Source organism: Musa acuminata, chromosome BXJ2-8 (assembly GCF_036884655.1).
Source record: "Musa acuminata AAA Group cultivar baxijiao chromosome BXJ2-8, Cavendish_Baxijiao_AAA, whole genome shotgun sequence".
Classification (NCBI taxonomy): Eukaryota; Viridiplantae; Streptophyta; class Magnoliopsida; order Zingiberales; family Musaceae; genus Musa; species Musa acuminata.
In genome coordinates, this window is record NC_088345.1 from 1,652,003 (window position 1) to 1,674,835 (window position 22,833).

The 22,833-nt window shown below is 36.1% G+C and overlaps 1 protein-coding gene across 1 annotated transcript; it reads left to right on the plus strand.

The window, feature by feature from the left end:
- The first annotated feature begins 1,543 nt into the window (after positions 1-1,543).
- Positions 1,544-22,322, plus strand: LOC103994061 (uncharacterized). The gene is made up of 18 exons (XM_009414330.3): positions 1,544-2,093; positions 3,974-4,053; positions 4,436-4,486; positions 4,612-5,145; positions 5,274-5,528; positions 5,994-6,059; positions 9,127-9,303; positions 11,450-11,501; positions 11,571-11,858; positions 13,407-13,517; positions 16,021-16,212; positions 17,873-18,148; positions 19,112-19,732; positions 20,215-20,720; positions 20,804-20,864; positions 20,946-21,014; positions 21,133-21,351; positions 21,745-22,322. Exons 1-17 carry the CDS (start codon positions 1,851-1,853, stop codon positions 21,217-21,219), a joined length of 3,669 nt encoding a protein of 1,222 aa, XP_009412605.2. The 5' UTR covers positions 1,544-1,850; the 3' UTR covers positions 21,220-21,351; positions 21,745-22,322.
- Positions 22,323-22,833: the final 511 nt, after the last annotated feature.

The window sequence follows — 22,833 nt, forward strand, 5'->3', positions numbered from 1 at the left end:
TTTTATACTATCTACTGACGTACTATGTGCCACCTCAGTGATCCGTATCCGGAAGTTCCAGTCAATACTGGCCGTCCATCTCCAGCGGTCCGTATCACCTCCAACTCCCACAATCTCGTCTCCTTCCCACCACGTATAAATACGCTCGAACGCCAACCCATTCGCACCGCTTCGAGTTTCCCGACTCCCGCGATCTCAAGCAATCGAAGCACTCCCTCTGTTCCCTTCTTCCATCTTCCTCGCAAATCAAGCTCATGGCGCCCTGAATATCTGCCGAGAACTTGTAGATCAGTCGATGTCGAGACGATGGAAGCGCGCACGGCAAGGGATCGGGCTAGGGCTGGTCGAAGCGCCACCTCAAGGTGCTCCTCAACCGCATCCAGGGCCTCAGGTAGCCAGCCATCCGTCGCATCGTGACTAGGGGCGGCCCGAAGCGTGTATTAGCGCGCGGCCTCATCGACCCGCGGCGTCCTCAAGGTTTTCCTCGAGTATCCAATCCGCGATACCGCCCCCTACGCTGAGCTGCCTCCTCGTCGGATGACCTGACAGGCAGCGAAGGACTACCTACGGTTATGGTGGTTAGGGTTTCGTCTTTAGTAAAGGCTTGCTGCGAAGAAAAAAGGCAAAACCGGATCGAACGGGGGGATTGCTCATCGAGGGTTTCTTTGGTTTTCTGGGCGCTGGTACTTATTCTCGTTCTCGATTGCTGAATCTTTATCTCTGCTGAATGATAATAGTTCTGTTTTCAGCTCTTCCAGCAGAGCGCCATCCTTTTTGCTGTTTAGTGCATGATGATGTTCCGATGCTGTTCGACATGTTTTGTTAGAAACTTCTAAGCTTGTCGATTGAGATGCATCCTTTTTGGTGTCAAGTGCATGATGATGTTATGATGCTGTTTGACATGTTCTGCTAGAAACTTTAAGCTTGTCGATCGAGATGCATGTTCTGTTCATTCGTTCGCTGTAATGTCCATAACATTCAATTATGAATCTGAGATGGAAGATTTCAGGGTGAAAAGCTTCCAAGGTTTCTGATCGAGAGCCACCAGAACAGCGACTTCGAGAGGAAGTCACCAAAATTTGGTGTTGGACTATCAGCAGTAAACATCAAGTCAGAATGATTATCTTATGCCATTTTGATCTCCGACACCAAAATGAATCAATTGGGGTCGGTTGTGATCATTGAAATAGCAAATGGCTTGATCGATCGATCGATCGATCGTTTGCCAGATGGAGTTTCAAGATTTGGTGGAAATTTGATTGAATAGGTCAAAACCTATCACGTTAATCTCTCACCGATTTCAATCCGAATCGATCGAGCCGCGTGCTCTACTCGTACGTATCCTGGTTTATACTTGTAATAACGATGTTGACGACGCGCAAGCAGTCGGTATCGGGTTCCAGGACAGTGGGTTAGTATGATCTAGTATAAAAGAAGCCCTAGTGGCGGGTCCCGTTGACAGCTATAACCCTCTATCGAACACCTCCTTTCTTGGTATCAACCTGGTAAACACCCATTCTACACCCAGCCACCTGAATCGCCGAGAAGCCTGTGGAGTACATGTCATTCCCTGCAAGGGTCATTTTATTTGGGGTGTTTTCGTCTTTAACTAAAACAAGGATTCGAAAGCTCGTCTTCTTTCCCTCAACCCTAACTCCTCCCCCAAATCTCTCAAATCCTCCATCTTTCTCTCATTCTTTTCTCTGTTCTACCCTTCCATCCTGCAGAGGCATCCAATGTGAAGAAAAAGACGTGAGGAATGAAGTAATCAAGGTGGTGGCAAATTAGGAAGTGATCTTTGAAGAAGAAGTGTTTCGAGAGAGAAAGAGAGAGATTGAGGTGGAGAGGAGATGCCGGTGGAGGAGGCGCTGCCGGGATCGTCGAAGAGGCTGCTGAGCTATAGCCCGTCGCGGAGTCCGGCGAGCACGAGGCTCTTCGGGGTGCCGCCACGGAGGCCTGCGCTGCAGACGTCGGCGGTCAAGAAGCCACCGGAGCCGCTCCGTAGGGCCGTCGCGGACTGCCTCTCGCCCGCCGCCCCCCACCTACATGGGAACCCCTCGACCCTCGCTTCTGAGGCGGCGAGGATCCTCCGGGTCAGTTATCTCCTTCCGTCTCTTTCTTACATGTCTTTGGTGCTTTAAGGTTTGAGAACCCCACCGACATGGAACCACTTTGCTCTTATAAATCTGGATGCGAAGGTCTGATTTTTCTCATTCGTACACGCCCTTGTATACTTCTGTGATTGGATCTCTTTTCTTGTTAAATCCTGGCCTTCTCTTGCTTCTTTCCTATTGGTCCTAATCCTGTGGTCCGTCGGGTCTGATTTGGTCTTAGGTCTCAAATGCCACCTTTACCTGCGGTTTACCAAGTTTGGCGTTTCCTTTCATAATGTGCTCGCCAAGCAAAATGCGAATTTTGAGACTATGTATGTTCAATATCCTATCAGGAACTAACGTGATATGGTAAACCGTTTCCTGTCAGATTTGTGAACCTCAGCAATTCGTACTTGTCACTGTGCAGACTTGTAGCTTGATCATGTCTTGTTCAGCCACATTTATATTTTGCCAAAAAGTATAGCATCAATGTTCTGCTTATTGTGCTTAAAAACAAGATTTTACAATAAAGGCATGATGCATTAGATTAATTTATCCCTTAAAAGGCAAATCCATTTTAATCGTGTTTGATGACTCGAGAGGTTTTCCTAACTGTGTAATTTTAGTTATATATGTTTAAAAATTTGATAGTGCTATATTGACTATACAATTTCTTGAACTTTAACGGATAATATTTGACTTACAAACCTCTTCAGTGCAGTTATAAGAAGTGTTATATTGAAATCAGTAAATTGAATAAATTATCTTGCATCTTTTTATCCCTTATACTTTCAGTAAAACATTACAGCATGCAGATACTCTAGTATATTTTGGATTTTTTGTCTGTATGGTGTAGCATTATGTTACCTACTAATGATCATGTTCTCAATATATGCTTTTAAATAACATTTAAAGAGTTCATATTTATAATTTGATTCTGAGATAGTTGATGTTTCTTGGTTGTTTCTCATTAATTTTGTTAAGTAAACTTAATTGCCTAATAAAATAAAATAAACATCTCAGGTGTTGTCATTTCTTGGAATGTTTTAGTTTCTGTTGATAGTTAATATGTTTTTTTAACCATTATTGCATGTCACCAATTTGGTAAAACCAAACTTTCTCAAAATATTCTTAAGCTCCACTGGGGCTTCTGCTACTGGAATTTTTGAGTTACTGCACTCATGTTGCTCTTTTGTCAAAAAATGGTCACATCTTCAACTATGTAAATTCCATAATGAACTTCTTTAAATCTAATGGTTCTATATGGTAGTAATAATTGGAATGTTATTATTCCATCAAGACATTTAAAACTATGTAGGATCATTTTCTAAAGATGCCTTGTATTAAGTCTTATGACTAACTGAAACTCTGAAAGTGATGAAATGATATTTGGTGTTTTGAGCCTGCAATACCAAGGTGTTGTGTCAGTAATCATATGTTTCAGCTTTCCCCTCATTTTATCCTTATGCTCATTCATAAATATATACACGTGATTCATCGTGTCAACATTCACATCCGTAACCCATATTCATCAACCATTTTGAAAGTGTACAAACTCAGCATCTTACATGTGGTGGTCTTGTTATTGGGTTCGCCATTGGCAAGGAATAGTGTGATATTATTATTGATTGGAGTTGAGTGATAATGACGGTAGCATACATGATTGGGCAAGCAGCAGGGGCCCATTGCAGAGACTGCTCCCAGCCGCTTGTGTACATGATGCCACTGTTAGTCTCATGCACACAAGACCTAGTAGCATGACTCTTGATTAAGATGCCTTCTATTATTTTCTCATCGTGCTTCATCTCTCTACTAGCTCATTTATTACTTTCATGTTGTTTCTATTTGAGTTTAGCATTAAACTGATTGGATGCTGACAGGATTTCATGGCTAACCCTTCAACCACTGACATGGCTTATACCATGCTTGTAGAACATGCACTGGCAGAAAGAGATCGGAGGTACTATGTTGTTTGATGATATGTATATTCTGGTATTATTTCTGTTAAAATAGAAGCTCATATCTATATACTTTCCAGAAATTCTTTACTCTTTATATTTTATTTAGCAAGATTTTATGAAATTGTTCGTAACATTAGTGGAATTTGAGCAGTGTACAATATGGCATAGGATGAATTATGATGATTTTTAGTAAAACTTAAAATTGATGGGTCTTTATGCTTTAGATCTTGTTGCATCTTGATTTTGACTAAGGTTGGGTGTAAAAAAGAAGATTTCAAGCCAGGCAGATTTTGCTGTGTGATGATGTACTTAGAATTTGGAATTTTGGATCATAGCTTAAACATGATGCAGTATCTAATTCTTCCTTTTTCTATGGACCAGCCCAGCAGTACTTCCAAGATGTGTGGCATTCTTGAAGTTCTATCTTCTTCGGTGAGTTACCTGTGGTATTATTCTTGCACTTGATGCCATGCAACTGATATTTCTCATTCAGTGCTATAGTAGGAAAAAAGTCTGATTAGGTTTATATTTCTGGTCTTATTATCTCTCTCCTGCAGATATGTGCCAAAGGTTTCAACATTGCGGCAGATTGATCTATTTTGCATGAATGCAATTGCTGAGTGCGAATCTGTAAATAGTCGAAGAGTGCCAATGTTGACCAAGTCATCAACTCAACGATCTAAATCATCATCGACGGTGTCAAATGCTTGTGTTCCTTCCTTACCACGCCCCAATTTTGCGTCTGCTTCACTTATGAAATCCTTAAATTATGTGCGGTCTCTTGTGGCACGGCATACACCAAAATTGTCTTTCCAACCTGTCATGCAGACTACAGCATCAACTTCTGCAAAACAATTACTTCCGACTCTATCTTCTTTGTTGACTAGATCATTTACTTCTCAATTAAGTCCGGAAGTTGTTAGTAGCAAAGATGCCCTTGAGATTAAAGAACCTTCTGGTCCATCTGCTTCCGCATTATCAAATATTGAAGAAGTTGATGGAGAAGGAAATAAGTATATATTTTCCGATATACTTAAATGGCGATGGCCTGGGGAGGGAGAATACAGAATGTCTTGTTTAACAAAGGAAAGGTATAGCACAAATATCTTTTAGTCACACTTCTCCATCCAAATAATGCAATTTCAGATGGTATGTGTTCTTATGTATGTTTGGATAGTAATTGAAACTCAAGTCTAACAAGATTTTCCTTGCCATGCAGTTGTGGTGTTATGCGGTCTCAAGACATTCATACACATAGTTTTTTAGAAGTTGGTGCTGCAGGTCTTTTAGTGGGGGACATAGAGACCAAAATCAAGGACCATTCCTGGATGTATTCTGTAACTCACAACTTACGGGATACTGACCTGTTGTGGCCTTCAACAACTACAATGGCTACCAATTTTTCATCGTCTAATAGCCACTTGAAAGCGATAACAGCATTTAAGCGCATGAAACCAGGCCCTCATCAAGTTTGGCATGTCTTCTTTCATTGCCATTTTCAGTACCTTTTTTGTTAGTTCATGTTTTTTCAGATGTTCCTGCAGTTCTGCAAGTGCATTGCAATATTTGCCACCTAATAGCAGTTCATAGATTTATGTGAAGAGACATCAACCATGTAATTTGCCTGAGTTACACTATTAGATTCACTTAGATGATGTATGACACTGTTATCTATAAATACCCATTAGCATGTAAAAGTTTTAAGATTATTCTTTCTTATGGCAATTGGTCAGTAGATCTTCATGTTAGATGATTGAAAATAATTCTACTCAAGAAAAAAAAAGGAAGTTTTGCTGGCTAGTCTTGCCAATCTATTTGGTTCCATGAAAAACATGTTATTATCAAAAGCTAAATGATTACATTATGATTGACGAATTGGAAGCATAAATAATTGAACATGTAAGAATTTGTGTATGTAGTTAATTGTTCTTTTCTTCAGGGCCAATATACCAGTGAGCACATTTCATCCACGAGTTCGGCCCCTATTTCAATATAGACATTACAGGTACTAAAGGAAAGCTCTTACCATCTTCTGAATTGTTTATTCTTCAAAAAGGAAATAGTATATGACATTCCTTGCATTATTACACATCTGGATGCAGACATGTTGTATTTTCTTGATTGTTTATTTTATGAGTACTCTCTTGAAATAACTTTTCATCAAATATAGATCAATCTGAAATTTTCGAAGTATGTAGATTTGCAAGACTTAATAAAAGGAAAGTGGAGAACTAGTTAAAGCTAATAACATTAGAAAAAAAATGTTCAATAACAATGAAGTTTTATAAGTGCATATTTACAATTAAATGAATTTGCATTAATGAAAAAAGAAAATTTGAAATTTGTGTTTTGATATTGGATCTTTCGTGGCCATAATATATTAAATTGGTGTCATATCATAGTTCATGTTGCAAGGTGTTGCCAAAATATGGATGGTTCTAAGTTGCTTAAATTGTTGTGATAATGTGGATCCACCAGAACTTCTGTTCTTAGGTGACAAGAAATTTCACTAGTTTCACATTGTCAATCATTTTATTCGTTTGCATTGTGAAGAATTAAAAAAATTATAACGTGGATCTTTTGTCGCATTAAGATTTGTAGAGAACAATATGTTTTAGTTAAGATATGAGTATTTAAGTTTTTATTTGTCATTTCTATTGAAGTTCTTTATGGTCTTCTTTTACCTATCCTCATATCATTACTCCTACCTATCTTCGTACCATTAATAGTAATTATTTTTTCTCTTTTAACTATCATATTGGTTGGTCTCTGAACACATGCTTGTACCGTCTTAAACAATTATCTCTCATTTTACTTTTTATCAAATCGATGCCTAGTTGTTTATGAATGTAAACATTTCTTTTCTTATTTTTCCTATTAGTCACGTACATCCACCTCAATATTCTTATCTAAGCAACACAAACTATATATATATATATATATATATATGTATATGTATATATATATATATATATATATATATATATATATACATATACATACATATATACATATATATATATATATATATATATATATATATATATATATATATACATATATGTTATTTTTCAATAGTTTAACATTTAAATCCATAAAGCAACAAATTGCATAACTTTGCCCATTAAAGCTTTAGGTGGTGTCTGCATCATTTACAAGTGTCGGCGTGAATTGTATTTCATATGAATTTTATGTTGGATGATGATCAAACACTTTCTGCTATTGCTGTAGCTTTCTGCATTTGGTATTGTGGTTTGGCAAAAACATGGAACTACAAGTTACTTTGGATATGTCCTTTTGTAGCATTAGTTGATTTGAACTTGACCAGTGATTGATAGTTAAAATGAACTAATTTCATTTTATTAAAATTTACTTGGATTATTTGTAGGATAACCTTGTCAAAATTTTAAATTGTAAACCGGATGCTGATTTGCATATTGAATGTATAACAAGTAAAAGGCATCTCAACCTCTCTCTCCTTGTTCATCATGCCGTGTGATGTATAACAAGTTCATGATGAACAGAGGAAATATTTTTTTTGTGAGAATACAGGAAGGGAAAGAGAGAGGATAGTAAAGATAATAGAAGAAATTTGATAATAATTGGACTTGGTCTTGCTTAAGGAGTAGGATTAAAAGTCATGTACCTTCGCACACGTGACACGCGGATGTCATCGTAAAAGATATACGGCCTTAGACCACTCATACCTAATGTGAGAAAAAGTCATTCATCCATTCGCTTATTATTTATCCATTTACAATCCCTATCTGCCTTTTATAGACAATAAATACAAAGAAGAAAAAGAAGATACATAAATATGGAAAAATATAATTACATCCAGTCAAATCAATCAATTATACCTTCCAAGAAGTTAATATTTTATATTTGATTTAGAAATTTTTTTTTCCTTTTGATGATATTTTTAATTGATAGATTTTTTGTCGTCAAAGAATGATACTAGTTCCTATAAGTATATTTGTTAAACAGATGAAGAATTTTATGAACTAGTATATTTAATTTGAAAATTAGGTATATTTGTGAAGCACGTAAATATTTTTTTAGGAAAGAAAAAGAGATGGCAGCTAATATCATAGTTATAAAACTTAGGTCGAATTGGCCAGTTGGGTCAGAAACATTGGAGGACCTTTGACTGGTCCAGTTCACTGAGCCATGAAAACTTTATAAAGAGCGAAAGTTCTTTAACTTTTTATTGAATACCGAAAATTTTTGAATTTTTTGGAGGGCATTTAATTCTTTTTCATGATAAGGATGAAAGACAAGAACGCTCAATTACATTAATTACTCTTACCTGCTCTGAACATGTCTGGCATGCCCTTGTCATTCTCTGTCATAGTATTAGGAAAATTATTTTAATAGTTATCCATATGTTTTGTATTTTTGATATGATATATAATATTATTTTATTTTTAATAAAAATATTAAACATGATTGTGTCCATGGCTGGTCTGGTTCTAATCACTATACTCAATATTCCAAAAACCAAATTCAGCAAGCAGGTATTTCTGATATTGCACAGCATATATGCATGTGCGTTAGTATGGAGCCATCTATGAGAATTAATTTATTATTCAAAATGTACTGGTTAAGTAACAAATCAGAAATGTATTATATTTTAAACAATAAAAACATGACAAATATAATTTGACATATAAGATGATATTTTCACTCACTGAAGAACCTAGTACCTGACAAACTATTGAAATCAGATGAGTGAGATGTAATGTAACCTTATGGCCTATGTACTAAGTATGGTACATAAAAATGGTTTATTAAAGAGGAAAAATGAAGTAACATATGATATTTGCATAATATGTTACATATATATTTGATTTGGGGTATGTTTTGGCAATTATTCACTATTATAAATGTGTAGACCATAGTCTCTGTCGCATCACTACTTAGATGGGAGATAGAGCTGGATAGAGATCCAACACAATAACAATTAGTGTCTTGTTTTTACTTTGAAATGTTGAAGAATCTTTTTTATTTTTGGTCTTGGTGATTTGCCATTCTTTTCTATTGCTTCTAATTATCATCTTAATTTATGCTAGTGAGCAGCAACCTTTAAAGTTAAGTCTTGCTGAAATTCATGAAGTCATAGCTGAAGTTTGCTCAGAATCCACTACATCAAATGCTAATACATTAATTGCAACGTCACAATCGAACCACATCAGTCAACCTGCTACAGATGTTGCTATTAGTGTTCTCATCAAGCTGGTTATAGACATGTATGCTTTCACGTCTCTGATTGCTTTGTATTATTGTGATGTCTTCCATGAGTTGTTTGCATTACTCTTCTTATACTGATGGATCAATGTGATGCTTAATATATTTAACCTGAATGTGGCATCACCATTATTCTATGACCAAAGTGTTCCAGTTCCTATTATCTTAAGTAGTCTCAAGAATGATTCTTGTTGCAGGTGACATGGCAGGATGGTGTTAGTGTGAGTATCTGATGAAGATGGAACAAATTAACTCGAGATTCATTTAATAGCTGTAGATCACTCATATATATGTATACACTACTAACTGTTGAGTGTATGCGAAAGTCTAATTATGTGCTTTTATTTCCTTTGAACTTTTTTGTGAACCTTTATTTAAACTGTTTACTATTTTAAAATGTAACAAAATGTTCTTTTTTTGCTGTTATATTCTTTTTTCCTACTTTATTATTATTGGTTATTATTAAACTGGTTGGACTGGGCCATACTGACACGGATCAGGATGCGGACCAAGCGATTTCACCTGGTTTGGTTTGAAGATAGGTGCTTCTAGTATCCTTACCAAACTAGGTGTACTGTCCAGTTCTAATGGTTTAGATCGGGGGGGGGGGTCTGGTGGCAAGCCTACTGTCCGGTACTCCTATCATTTTTTGGATTTTCTTATAGCTTTTGACAATTGTTTTTATTTTCGTTTCCTTTTCCTCTCACACTTCTCTTTCTCTCTCATTTTCCTGCTCGTTTTTCATGCGTCTCTCTAAGTTTTCACCCACCCTCTCTCCTCGTTGTATCACCATTGTCGCGCAGCTCCAGCATCCTGCCATCCCATTGTGTCACCATTGTCATTTTTGTTACTGCTTCCTTTTCTGCCTCTGGCTCCTCGGATTCTCCTCCGGCTGTATCGTCTTCCTCCACTATGCCTTTTGCTTCTTCCTCCTCTTTTTGCTACTATCCTTCTTCTTGTCTTTTCCCTTTTCCACCTCCTCTTTTTTTCTCCCTCTTTCTCTTTCATGTGTGTTGATCGATATGCCAGTGTACCATGTATCGAGACACAAGTTAGTGCCAAATGCACATCGGTCCACTTATTGGTATTTAAAACCTTGGTTATTAGGGCGAACTCAGTGTATGAGTCTCTCACCATGGCGTCTAGGGATAGTCAATGCACATAGTCTTATATCTATTTTAAAGAGGCTATCTCTGAGACTCAAACCTATTCTGTCAGGTCGCAAAGGAGTGACCTTAGTTGTTAGTTTACCCATTTATGTTAGTAATCCAAAGTGCTGTACATTCTCCACAGTTCTTTTACTATTTGCAGTTGGAAATTTTTACCAAAACTGGTACATTAAAGGTTCAATCAGCCTACCATCTTACCATGGCACCACCTAATATAACTATAAGCTTCCTGTTGATTTTTTGAAGGATGGTGTGAAGTGTGTTTATCAGTAAATACCCAGTTGGTGTATATCAGTTTGAATAGTATTTGAAACCTTGATCCTCACATTGTTAAAGTAACTTAATGATGCATCTTTTTACCTCAAAGCTTATTTTATCGACTTCAATATTTTATCCAATTTTGCATTTGATCTAATAGGTGTTTGACAAGGGAAACCCACACCCACCCACCCCTTTTTTTCTTTGTCTGAATCTTGTGTATAATCATTTTCTTTTGCTATAGATATCTTTAAATATTTTCCTTGGGTTTAATATTGACCAATGGAGTTAAGATCCTTGCTTAGGGAGCAGGAACTATCAAAGTCTTCTTTTTTCTGGTTCTCTTTCATCTTCCTATGAATCAACAGCTAGATTGGTATTTTCATATCTGAATATTTTCTGTATTTGGTATATATGCTTTTTGCTGTTTCCAGCTTTTTTTTGTTCATAAAAAATGTTAATAATGAAAATTTTTGATCTGAAGTTGCATGGATCTTTCTTATGTGCTATAGAATCAGATTTTAATAGTAAGACTTTGTCTTTAGACAGTCAGCAGACTGCAAGCTGACTATAAACTTGTTTCCATATATGTGTAGTAGACAGTTGACACTTGACAAGCATGCCCTTCATGTTGACTTTGTATCTTTTTCCAATGTACATCTACTGTTTGTGTTACTCGAGAAGTCCGTCACATTTTTAAGAGTATAATCAACTTTTGTAGGTATATGTTGGATCCTGGGACTGCTACTCCTCTCGCTCTTTATATGCTGGAGGTGCTGCACTTTTAAAGCAACTTGACTAGAATTTGTTGTTAGCATTTCTCATATTTTGAACAATTTTAGGGTATGCTTGGCTCTCAAAGAGTGGCTTCTAGAGCTCGGGCTTTTGATTTTATTTTAAACCTTGGTGTCCACGCACAACTGTTGGAGCCTATGTTACTTGAAGACCCTCAATCATCTGACGTGGTTAAACCTTTGCAAGAACCATATATAAACAATGAAGAACAGCCTGGAACACCAGGAAAGATGAATAATGAGTCTAGCATGCAGCAAAGGATTTTTTCAGCTGTTGATAATTTTGAGTCTTGGCTTTTGGTCATCCTATTTGAGATTCTTCGTCTTCTTGTTCAGGTAATTATGCATAGAACGTCTAGTTACTTTGGATCATTTTTAGACATCTTATAGATATTGTGGCATATTATTTGTGAATGCCTTGTCCATTATGTACATGTGTGACACTGAGTCCTATTCACCTACTAATATGTAAAGAATGAAAACAACAAAAACAAGCAACCATAGGTTTTAAAATTACAGTTCATTAGTTGAGTTGGATATGCAGTGACAAAAACAGTAACGGGAAGCCTTTGCCTTTTTATTTGAGAACTTACATGCGTCATTGACAGCTTTTAACTCTGTTAAGGTTCTTTTCTAATAAAATCCTGCCATCATCAGTACTTTTAAGGCTATACTTAACCAGTAATCAAGACTTCTTTTTTGGGCTTCTCTTGCCCCCTTGTGTAGACTTAATCGGCTCACATTGTTTTCACTGATTATTTGAAAATACTCTTTGGATATGTTTGGTATTTATAAATGAATCAAACTGATTCGTTTTGAATTTTAAAGTTGAATTTGCTTATGAATTACAACCTTTAGATGGGCAAAATTCATAAATATAAGCCTGCCACTAATTTAGATGAACATATTGCTGGTTTATTGTCTGTTTTTCATGCTCTTTTTCATCAATTGTTCAAAGACTTTTGGAAAAAAAAAGCAGATTCATTTTATGGTTCAGAATGTGATCTTCTGTTTTGTGCTTGCTTATTTTCTGAAAATTATTGTTTAAAATATTTGGATGATAGGACTGAGGTCACACTACCGCATCCCTTTTGTACTTGTCTCTTTTAAGCAGAGAATTGTAGCTTTGTCTTATGGTCTCAATTCGTTTATTGCATATGCTGCTACTTATTTTTATGATCTTTGGTGGAATGGCATGTCATGTTCACATTTATGCTTATTTTTAGCAAAAAATGTACATATAATTAAATTGACATGAAGTGCAGTTACTTCTGGGACACTGAAGGACCTGCTTATCTGTGAACTGGTCATATGCCTGCATGATCCATGTGTTTGATTTTTTAGTATAAATTTAGAAAGATTAATTAAATATGTAGGCAAATTAGCCTCCACCCCAAATTATTTCTTCTAATTAATGCCTTGAATCGGTATTCCTCTATAATTAATTTTAGTCTTTGATTAATTCTAGTAGTTTACTTTTCAGCCAATAGACTAAATTAAGCTCTTTCTATCTCTCGCTTTTCATACTTCTAATTAATCCTGTCAGTTAATCTCTTTCTCCTAATTTATCTCTAGTATTCTTTAATCAATGTTAATTGATAATAGGATTATAAATAATGATTGGCTTTTCTAATTGAAGTTCAATAGTTAAGTTTATATATGAATTAAAGACTAGAGAGTAATGACATAAAAATATAAAATATAAAATTTGAGCAACTGTTGGGCTCTTCTTTTCATGATTCATTTTGATCTATCATGTTAAATTTCTGCTTGGATTTTTTTGTATAACTTCATTATCTTTTTGTTGCTGTTCCCTATGTAAAAGTACACAATTCTTTTTCTCTTTTTGGGCAACAATGTGATGCATGCTTTTGTTTGTCGCAGATTGATGAAAGGGAAGAAATTGTATGGGCATCTGCTCTGAGTTGTTTATTTTACTTTGTTTGTGATAAGGGACACATTTTAAGGAGGAGACTTGATGGTCTTGATATAAGGGTGAGAAACATTCTTCTTTATCAGCATTGTAATTCTGCTGGATGAAATGAAAGAATGTTATGTCTTGTTGATAGCTTGTTTCATATTGTATCAGGCATTACCTGAAAAAACCAGCAGCAGCTTGTTTCATTTTGTACATTTCATGGGTAAAATTGCTGGATTAGAATCCCCTTGCACATTAATAAGGGATTATGTCATTGTTATTAATAAATTAAACTTACTAAAATGACAGTTGAGTTTTTTTGCTTTAAAAGCAAAGTGCTCAACATATCAATATGATTTTTGTGGTTTTCCTTCACTGGGTACCTCCTAAATATGGCAAGTGTAAACAGCATAAGACCAATCTTAGGGATGTGGAGAATGTTTTGAGGGTTTTGAGCTAAAATTTTAGACAAGAATTTTAGTGTTATGTATTGGATGTTGCTATTTGAGGCAATGACATGTATGGGCTGGCATTGGTGGGCAAGACTTAGTATGCTTAGTTACAACTTGATCAGGGTTCTTTTCTTCCTTCCACCTGATTTGCATAATGTTTGTGGTGCAAATTTATGTTTTATGTTGTGCTTGGTGGTTTGATGATTATTGTTGTGTAATACTTGTATTGGACCGAATACATGCTGATTGATTATTGTAGGGCCGGTTGTACTGTAGTACGTCTGATTCTTTCATACTACTTGTAATTAGGCTGGTCTATTATATATGCTTCAGATTATTTACGATTATGAATCAGATAATCACATAGACATGATATGTATCACACTTACATAGCATCAATCTTATTGTAACACCTCGATTAGGCCCACGACGGAAGTGGGTAATACTAATATTGGTTTATAAGGATCTGATGAGCGTACTACTATTAACTTCAATTGAAATATTTTGACTCGTGGTTTAGATCAAACGAAGTTGATGGGCTAGTTAACTCATCAGGTTCGGGTTGTGACACTTATAGATTGTCTCTTAACATGATTATGGTGCATAAACCACATAATTCTCCAATTCAGGTTATTGGATGCATCTATCATTGGTCATTTGAAGTCTAATTAGCATGGCAATCAAATACTTTGTAAAAAGTGCTTTCTTGTATAAAAAGATACTTCATTTTATATTATTCAGATATTATACATGTATCATTACAGAAATAGTATTGTCAAATTTTGGGAAGAATTACAGTTCAAACTGCATCCCATGTGTTATAAGAAGTAATAAAGAAAGTAGAAGGTTTTCATTGAGTTTTAACAAATTTCAACACTAACATCCGAGTACAAGCAAGATTGCTTTGCTTTCTTTGCTTTCTCTGGACCAACTTCATCTCTTTATAGTTTGCAACTCCATATGCCTAACATGCAGTTCAATATAGATGTGGTTGATATAAAGTAGTCCTGATTGACCTAAGGAGTGATATATGCATTAGGCTTACTCTAGATTGTAGTGAACTTATACTTGGCATGGGACCTAAGACCATTCCAAGACTTGCTAACGCTAGGTAGAGTCCGATTAAAGCCTCAAATTATCCATTGTCTTGGTTTTTAGTTAATGTTGTTCACAATTCATTTTGTGCAGCATATTGTTGTTTTATATGTTTATATGGTGACCAACAACCCTTATCCTCATGGAGACTAGTTAGGAAGGAATGTATAAATTCCAGAGACTTGTAAGAGTAGCACAAGTTTAGATAACATAGGGTTTTTATGTGTCATATAGTTTCATGGTTTAGTTCAATTTGGCATACATAATGGAATAATATTCCTGTTCAAGCTTTTCTACTTAACTAGTTTCCTTTTAGTCCAAGAATGGTCAGAGTAGCCATGCCTTTCAGGCATCAGGCCTGACTTAACCTATTGGCACATTTTATAAGAACCAATATCTGGACCTTGAACCTTGCCTGTGTTACTATCTGACTTTGTACTGCATTGAGACTAGAATAACCATTGAGTACAATGACTGATTTTCTTTTTTGCTCATGTTTTAAAAGTTTTCCCTAGTATTGCTGGGACCATGTGAGCAAGACTGGTTTGCAATATAGCAAGACATCTATAATGAGGAAATATTTTAATATTGATGTTAGTCAATATGTGTATCTCTGTGAACTATTGGTATCTCTGGAGTGGGCAGCTATTGTTCATAAATAGATATATGGTTGGTTGCTAAAATTCAGTGGAAACTGTTATTACAATTAACAAATATGGGCCTTGTCATTGACATTATGTTTTCACCCAACTTCTCCGAGCTGTGTCAATTCGTCTTATTAAGCCATTGTTGCTTTGCCTAGGGCAATATTGTGAAGTGTTATCTTTCTACTTGTGGTATTCCATGACAACATCTAATGTGTCTTTCTAGTTTTGAACCATTCATTAAGTTCTAATTTGTTTTCATGCCATCATATACCTGATAGAACTATCTGAAACATTTACTTGTTTCTGCTGTAGATATGTGGATTTTGCTTTGGTTATGAACATCACCATTTAACTTAAATCCTTTTTATCCTTGTTTTTTACTTCAGGTTATTAAGACATTTCTAGAAATCAGCAGTGAATATTCATGGGCCGAAGTTGTTCATTGCAAGCTTATCTGCATGATGACTAACATGTTATATCAAACTTCGAATGAATCTGCAGAGGATGTTCCAGAAATTCCAACATTCCTGGTTCAACAGGTTGATCGTCTTGGGGGAATTGACTTCATCTGTATAGAGGTGCACCCTTAAGTGCTATAAACAAAGTGCATTTGTCTTTGCTACACAATGCATGATAATTTCTTTTGGGGTTAACATAATTTGTGGGGTTAGCTGAAGCCTTGTTGTGAGCAACATCACTAGTCAAACTCTGCTATGAAACTCCTCGTATTTCTTCTAACAAAGTCTCTACTTCTTTCATGATGAACCTAAATATACTTTACATCACTTAAATGGCACATTCGTAGTTCTTTTTTTGTACATGTCTAATCATCTTAAAGAATCCTTTCTTTATTATATATTCATTTTGAACTATCCCCATGTGTCAATGTTGTAAACATTTCTTATATCTTTTCTAGCAACCTTATTCATACATTCAATGCCATCTTCTCAATGATTCTAATTTCCTGTTATTTGATTTTTAATTGCATAACATTCAGATTCATACAATATGGCAGGACTTGCAACCAATGATGCTTGTTTAATTGGCATGGATTGAACTGCATTTTGCTAGAAATATGTAATGCATGATGTTAACCCAATTTGAGAAGTACCAACATATGGGTTGCACATATTTGGATCTGTATTGGCTGGCACAAGGGCTTGCCGATTATTATATCATGGGATCATGTCATGCTAAGAAGTTATCAGCACACTGATGCTACAAATGACAATACTTGCTTTGAATTACATTTCTTCTGTAATTTAATGACACAGGACAATCACAGGACTTTAGGTGCATCTTTCCACTTGAAAATGTCACTTCATCTCTATGAGCAGTATCTTTTTTGTCATCTGCTTGTTTTATAGTAAATGCTGAACTTTTTTCTACTATTGCAAATTTTTTGTCCGTCTACTATTAACTAGATCTTTGAGTTTTCTATTTGCTTTACCAGTTATATCTTTGCTTGTTTAGTTGTTGTCCTACTTAGCCTAAAAACTTTGATTTTTAAAATTAAACTCCTTTGCTCACTTCATCCTAACTTGGCTCTCACGGATCAAGACAATTTCAGCAGATTATGTGTGCCACAAAATTTGATTTTGAATATTCCTAGTAAGCTACGATCATTTTTAGTTTGTTTGCAATTAGACATTCTCTATATGCAAATGGCTACTAGTAAAACTAGTTAAGACTCAAGATTCAACTTATAATTTATACCTTTAAATGTGAGAGACTCATTTAGAAATTTGTCCTGAAACATCATGGTAAACAACCTCCATATCCACATGTTCCATTGACCTACACAATATGATTTAAAATGCCAATGGTAAGATGTTAGTGTTTTGAGTTCAGGTTTGTATGTTCTGCTTCACTATTCAGCTTTTTGACATAGTGCATATTGACATAACTAAATCCAGCCTGAATGTGCTTTTTATGTGCTTGGATGAAAATAAAAGATGCATGATTTCATGTACAACTCTACTTGGGAATATTTATGTTGTGACAGGCATTTCAACCCACTATTCTTCCTCGAGGCTGTTATCGTTAACCTGTTCATGAATCTCCTGTCATCCTAAAATTTTGGACTATGAAACAGTGTATATTAAAATGTCTTGTCATAGTTGTTTTTCTTTTTTTTTCACCCAACAATTATTCTAAGCTCGTTGTCTGAAGGATGAACATGAAAGTCATTTATTTTATGCTAATATATAGTTGAATTGTTTGCAATTTTCTGTGCAGTATATACGGGCAAATTCCAGGGAAGAAAAGAACAACCTTTTCCTTGTTCTTTTTGATTATGTTGTACATCAGATAAATGAAATTTGCTTGGCTAGTGGAGCTTCTGTATATACCCATGATGACATTCAACCTCTTGTGGTCATGCTTATGCTTGCTAATGCACCTGAAGCTTTTTACATTGCCATTAAGCATGGTATGGATGGCATTGGGGAGATCTTGAAAAGATCCATCTCTGTAGCCTTGTTGAGATCATCAAATTATGAGCGCCAAAATATGGTAATATGCTTATTACCATCATGGTTATGATAGATCTTTTCTGAAACTATAAATTAATCACAAACCACAACCTTTTGCTATAAATGGTCAATTATGAAGGAAATTCTTGCTAGAAAGTTGTTATTAAGCTGATTTGCTGTGGTATCTGGTTTCAGAACCTATTGTCTTCTGTCATGTTCTGGTACTTTTCATTTGCCACTCCACAGAGAACTTTCCTGAACTTGCAACAACGAATGAAAATCAGGCTTCCATAGTTACTCAGGGCGAACCATATATCAAGTGCAGCGACTAAATATTCAATTGCTACCATAAAAGACTTCATAGGAGCTATTTATCTGTCATGTTTTGACAAAATTTTACAATATTTTCCCATTCCTTCAGCTTTAGTGCTACTTGCCACATGGTCTACCGACTGTACCTGTTGGTGTATTGTGTTATCTTTTGAGGCCCATCGGTTTCATCATTGTACCTTACAAGCAGAAAAATAGATTTGCTTAAAATGTGTTCTTGCTCGGAAATTTTCCAATCAGCCAAAACAGTTGTAGTGTTACCTGAATTATTGATCAAACCAGATAGTGATAAACCATAATGTGTTCTTGCTTGGAAATTTTCCAATCAGCCAAAACAGTTCCAGTGTTACCTGAATTATTCAGCAAACCCAATAGCGATGAACCAATAAGTGTTCTTGCTCAGAAATTTTCCAGTCTGCCAAAACTGTTTGTGTTACCTGGATTATCCAGCAAACCCAATAGTGATGAAACAAAATGTGTTATTGCTTGGAACTACAGCAGTTAGTCTATTAGTGAGCTGTTATCACCAAGTACCTTGGTTGCCTTTCTGCATTCTGACTTATTTAATTGGCTTCTATGTGAAGCCGATTTCATTTTCATTGTAATGAATTGTAATTTGTCACAATTTCTATTGTTTATTTCACCAATCTGATCGGTCCGCTTTTATCTGTAGCTGTTGGACAAAATTATGAGAAAACTTGATGCGACTATAAGTGTATTCACTAGGTTGGATACTGAGTTCACATATATGTTTCGGATTACAAAAACATGCAAATCTTCAATGAGCATTAAGGATGTCCTTGGCGAATCAGATATTGGTGAGAAAGCTAGACTTTCATGGGTTACATTGCACTCTCTTCTCCACTCGGAAAGGCTTGCCAACCGTCATCATGGGTACATATGGCTTGTTGAATTACTTATTTTGGAAATCAGTGAGAGGAAAAATGAGAGTATATGGTCAAATGTCAAAAACCTTCAGCAGCAAATTGCTGTCACTGGTAATCAAGACTCAGCTTTTTCAGAAGTACCACTGTCCATTTGTATGTTGTGTGGGCTTTTGAAGTCGAAACACAATTTTATTAGATGGGGTTTCCTTTTTGTTCTGGAGAAACTTCTTACACGGTGCAAATTATTGCTTGATGAAACTGAGCTGCAAGATATGAACAATGATAATGTTATCAGTAACAATACTGAAAATCGTCTGGACAAAGCGAATGCAGTGATAGACATAATGAGTGGTGCTTTATCGTTGGTGGTTCAGATAAATGAGACTGATCACATCAACATTTTAAAGGTAACTTTCATGTGTCATTTTAAAATGTTTCTTGATATATCTTAGAGATTAGTTGTGTCTGTCTGTCTACCTGCATGTAAGTTGTGGTAGAGAAGTAATTTCAACTTGATACATTCATGCTGTAGTGTTGCTTACTGAACTTCTGAAGATATACAACTTGAACTTGCCAGCTTCACCTTGGTTTCACAGTCAATATTAAAGTGTTACTTTATCCGTGCATGTGAAAGTCATCATTTTATTAGACTGGGCACGTACTAATGATTTGTTTGAATCGGACCTGATTGTTGTCCAAGAATTTACCTACTTTAGGCACCCCACAGTATAGTCTGTATGCTTTGGTTTTTTTGTCGAGTTTTTCAAGTTTCTTGACCAAGTAACTGTTCTTTCACCTGAACGATTGACCAAGAACTTCTCGAGTTTTTTTGGAAAGAGGTAACTTGTGTCTTCTGTCCTTATTTCTACTTGATTGTGAACATCTGCAGATGTGCGATATGTTATTTGCTCAAATATGTTTGAGGCTTCAGTCTGCCATTCAAGTACCTCTTGGTGATATCAATGACCTCAGTCATCTCTCTTGTCGCACAACTAAAAGTCGTGAAGGCAACTTAGTAACTCATATTTCATTAGAAGGATCTAATTCTGATCAGCGGCGAGATGAGTTGTCAGTCGATAATCTCTCTGGTGCTGATCAAGCCAGCACAGTATGCGAAACAGCATCAATGGCAGCAATGCTTCTTCGAGGACATGCGATTGCTCCGATGCAGCTAGTAGCTCGTGTTCCAGCATCCCTGTTCTATTGGCCATTAATACAACTTGCTGGTGCTGCAACGGATGATATTGCATTAGGTGTTGCTGTTGGCAGTAAAGGAAGAGGGAATATACCAGGTGCTACGTCAGATATAAGAGCTGCCCTTCTCCTCCTTTTAATTGGGAAATGTACTGCTGATCCAGATGCACTTTTGGAGATTGAAGGAAAAGAGTTTTTTAGGTAAGCTATTGCCTGCCCATAGTCATTGCTCTGTAGGATGATTCTTTTGTAAGTTCAATGATATGACTTGACAACATTTACAGGGGACTCTTAGATGACATGGACTCAAGAGTAGCATATTATTCTGCTTCCTTTCTCTTAAAGGTATGTCATAAATTTGTGATTTATTAGTTCTGCACCATTGGTTCTTTTTCACAATTTTTACAATTCAAAATTGCATTACAGAGAATGATGACAGAAGAACCTGAAACTTATCAGCGCATGCTTCAGAGTCTTATTTTTAAGGCACAACAGGTAGGCCTTCTCTAGTTGCAGGCTTGAACACAATGCTAAAAAGAAGGCAAGCATATTTCCATTATAGTTTAGTGAATAAACACATCAACTAACATGTTATTGTGTTTTTACTTGATAGAGCAACAATGAAAAGCTTCTGGAGAACCCTTACCTTCAAATGCGTGGGATACTGCAACTATCAAATGATCTTGGATCCCTGTTATAAGATCATGAAGTTCGATTTTTTGGTTTCAGAATGAAGGTCGAACCGGACTTCGTACCCAATATTCTTGCAGTGTTGCTAGAAAATGCAACAGGCAGAACATCCAGAGCAAATTTTCCGCTACTTGAGTAAGAGGTGATTTAAATTTGCTTAGAAGTAAAACATTTTTGAATTATTAGGACTTGGAAATTGATGATTGATTGAAAGAATATCGAGTGCCTTTTGCCAAATACTCAGTGTTAGATAAAAATTGCTTAGGAGCGATGCTTGAAACTTTTGTCTCTGATACTGCTTGTTTGATGCCATCTCCTGTTCTTTGTCATTTCAAAGCTTTAGATGCCATATTGTTGTATATATGTCCAATCTGTGCCATTAAATGGTATTGGTTTTGTTGTCTATTCAAGCATTTTCTACATTTAGTTGGAGGGCCTCATCTTGCCACATATCTATGTGCTTCTCTTTTATGCATGAAATTGTAGTTTCTCTTCCTCTTATTAGTAATGGGGTTTTTTTTTTTTCGTTTTGCAGGTTTTGGATCAGAAGTTGTAAATTAGCATTTTGTAAGAGAAAATTAGAAGCATGTGATGTACAGAACCTGAGTCCGCTTTATTTATTGATTGATTTTATTTATTTTCCTTTGCTGAGTCGCATAAGAAATGGCAAGTCTTCTTCAATGTTCGGGGTATCTACTTGTTCAGATCGGGCAGTTCGTTTTTGCAGAAACTGGATGTACTACATTATAACCGGTGCAGCTTGCAATTTGTATAGTTGCAGACCATGTGTCACCGGCATTTGGAGATGAGTTTGCCCCATGAGAGTCAAATTTCTTGTGTCATCAAATTTTGGCGACTATGTTGTACCGGGGTTTATGCAGTTTTTTTTTAATCTGGGCATCCTCGGCAAGAAACGAATTTTCTTTGATCTCCTCGCATGCAGTTGTTTAATAACTAGGTTGTTTTCTTGTATAATATCAAACTTAAAAGCAAGGATGGATACTTCTCCAAACTGCATTAACTTCATCAGACTTGTCTTTTTCCTTTTCTTATTTACATTTTCTGAACCTAATTTGTAAATGTGTTCTCTCTGTATTCCAATTTTGTTAAAAATGTTGTTCTTGTCACGAATGATCCGTGTTAACTCATTGTACGGAAGTCTTATCTAAGATTTAACACCACCAAATTTTGAAGTGCCTTGTATTGGTCTTCTTTTTATCTAATGCCAACTTTTGCTACGGTGCCTTGTATTGATCTGGCGGACTGTTGTGGCTTCTCGATTGTTGTTGCTGTAGCTGCCGCGTGGGCGGATAGGATTCGTCTTTCGCATCTCAGATTCTACCACGGCCGGCGATCTATTGGAAAAATACGAGATCCATGGAGGACTCCGTAAGGTGAGAGAGGGTTTTGGTTTTTGCATTGCACTGCGTCGATCTGGAGAACTTCCCTCGAATGGTAGCATCTTTTCGAAACCCTAAGTTGGTCATCTGTTTCTTTCTTCGGATGGTAGCGGTTGTGCATTTTCTTGCCTTGTTCTTTTGCAGGCGACTTCCCTAGAACCCCTGATAGCATAGACGAGACAGCGATGGGTTCTCTATCCTTACGAGGATGGAGCGATAAGGTC

What these genes read in the sequence shown, in the direction of transcription:
- LOC103994061 (XM_009414330.3), top strand. Translation starts at nt 1,851, where the DNA reads ATGCCGGTGGAGGAGGCGCTGCCGGGATCGTCGAAGAGGCTGCTGAGC. An exon ending in TCGCTCTTTATATGCTGGAG is followed by an intron (nt 11,502 to 11,570) that starts GTGCTGCACTTT and finishes GAACAATTTTAG; the next exon opens with GGTATGCTTGGCTCTCAAAG. An exon ending in TTCTTCGTCTTCTTGTTCAG is followed by an intron (nt 11,859 to 13,406) that starts GTAATTATGCAT and finishes TGTTTGTCGCAG; the next exon opens with ATTGATGAAAGGGAAGAAAT.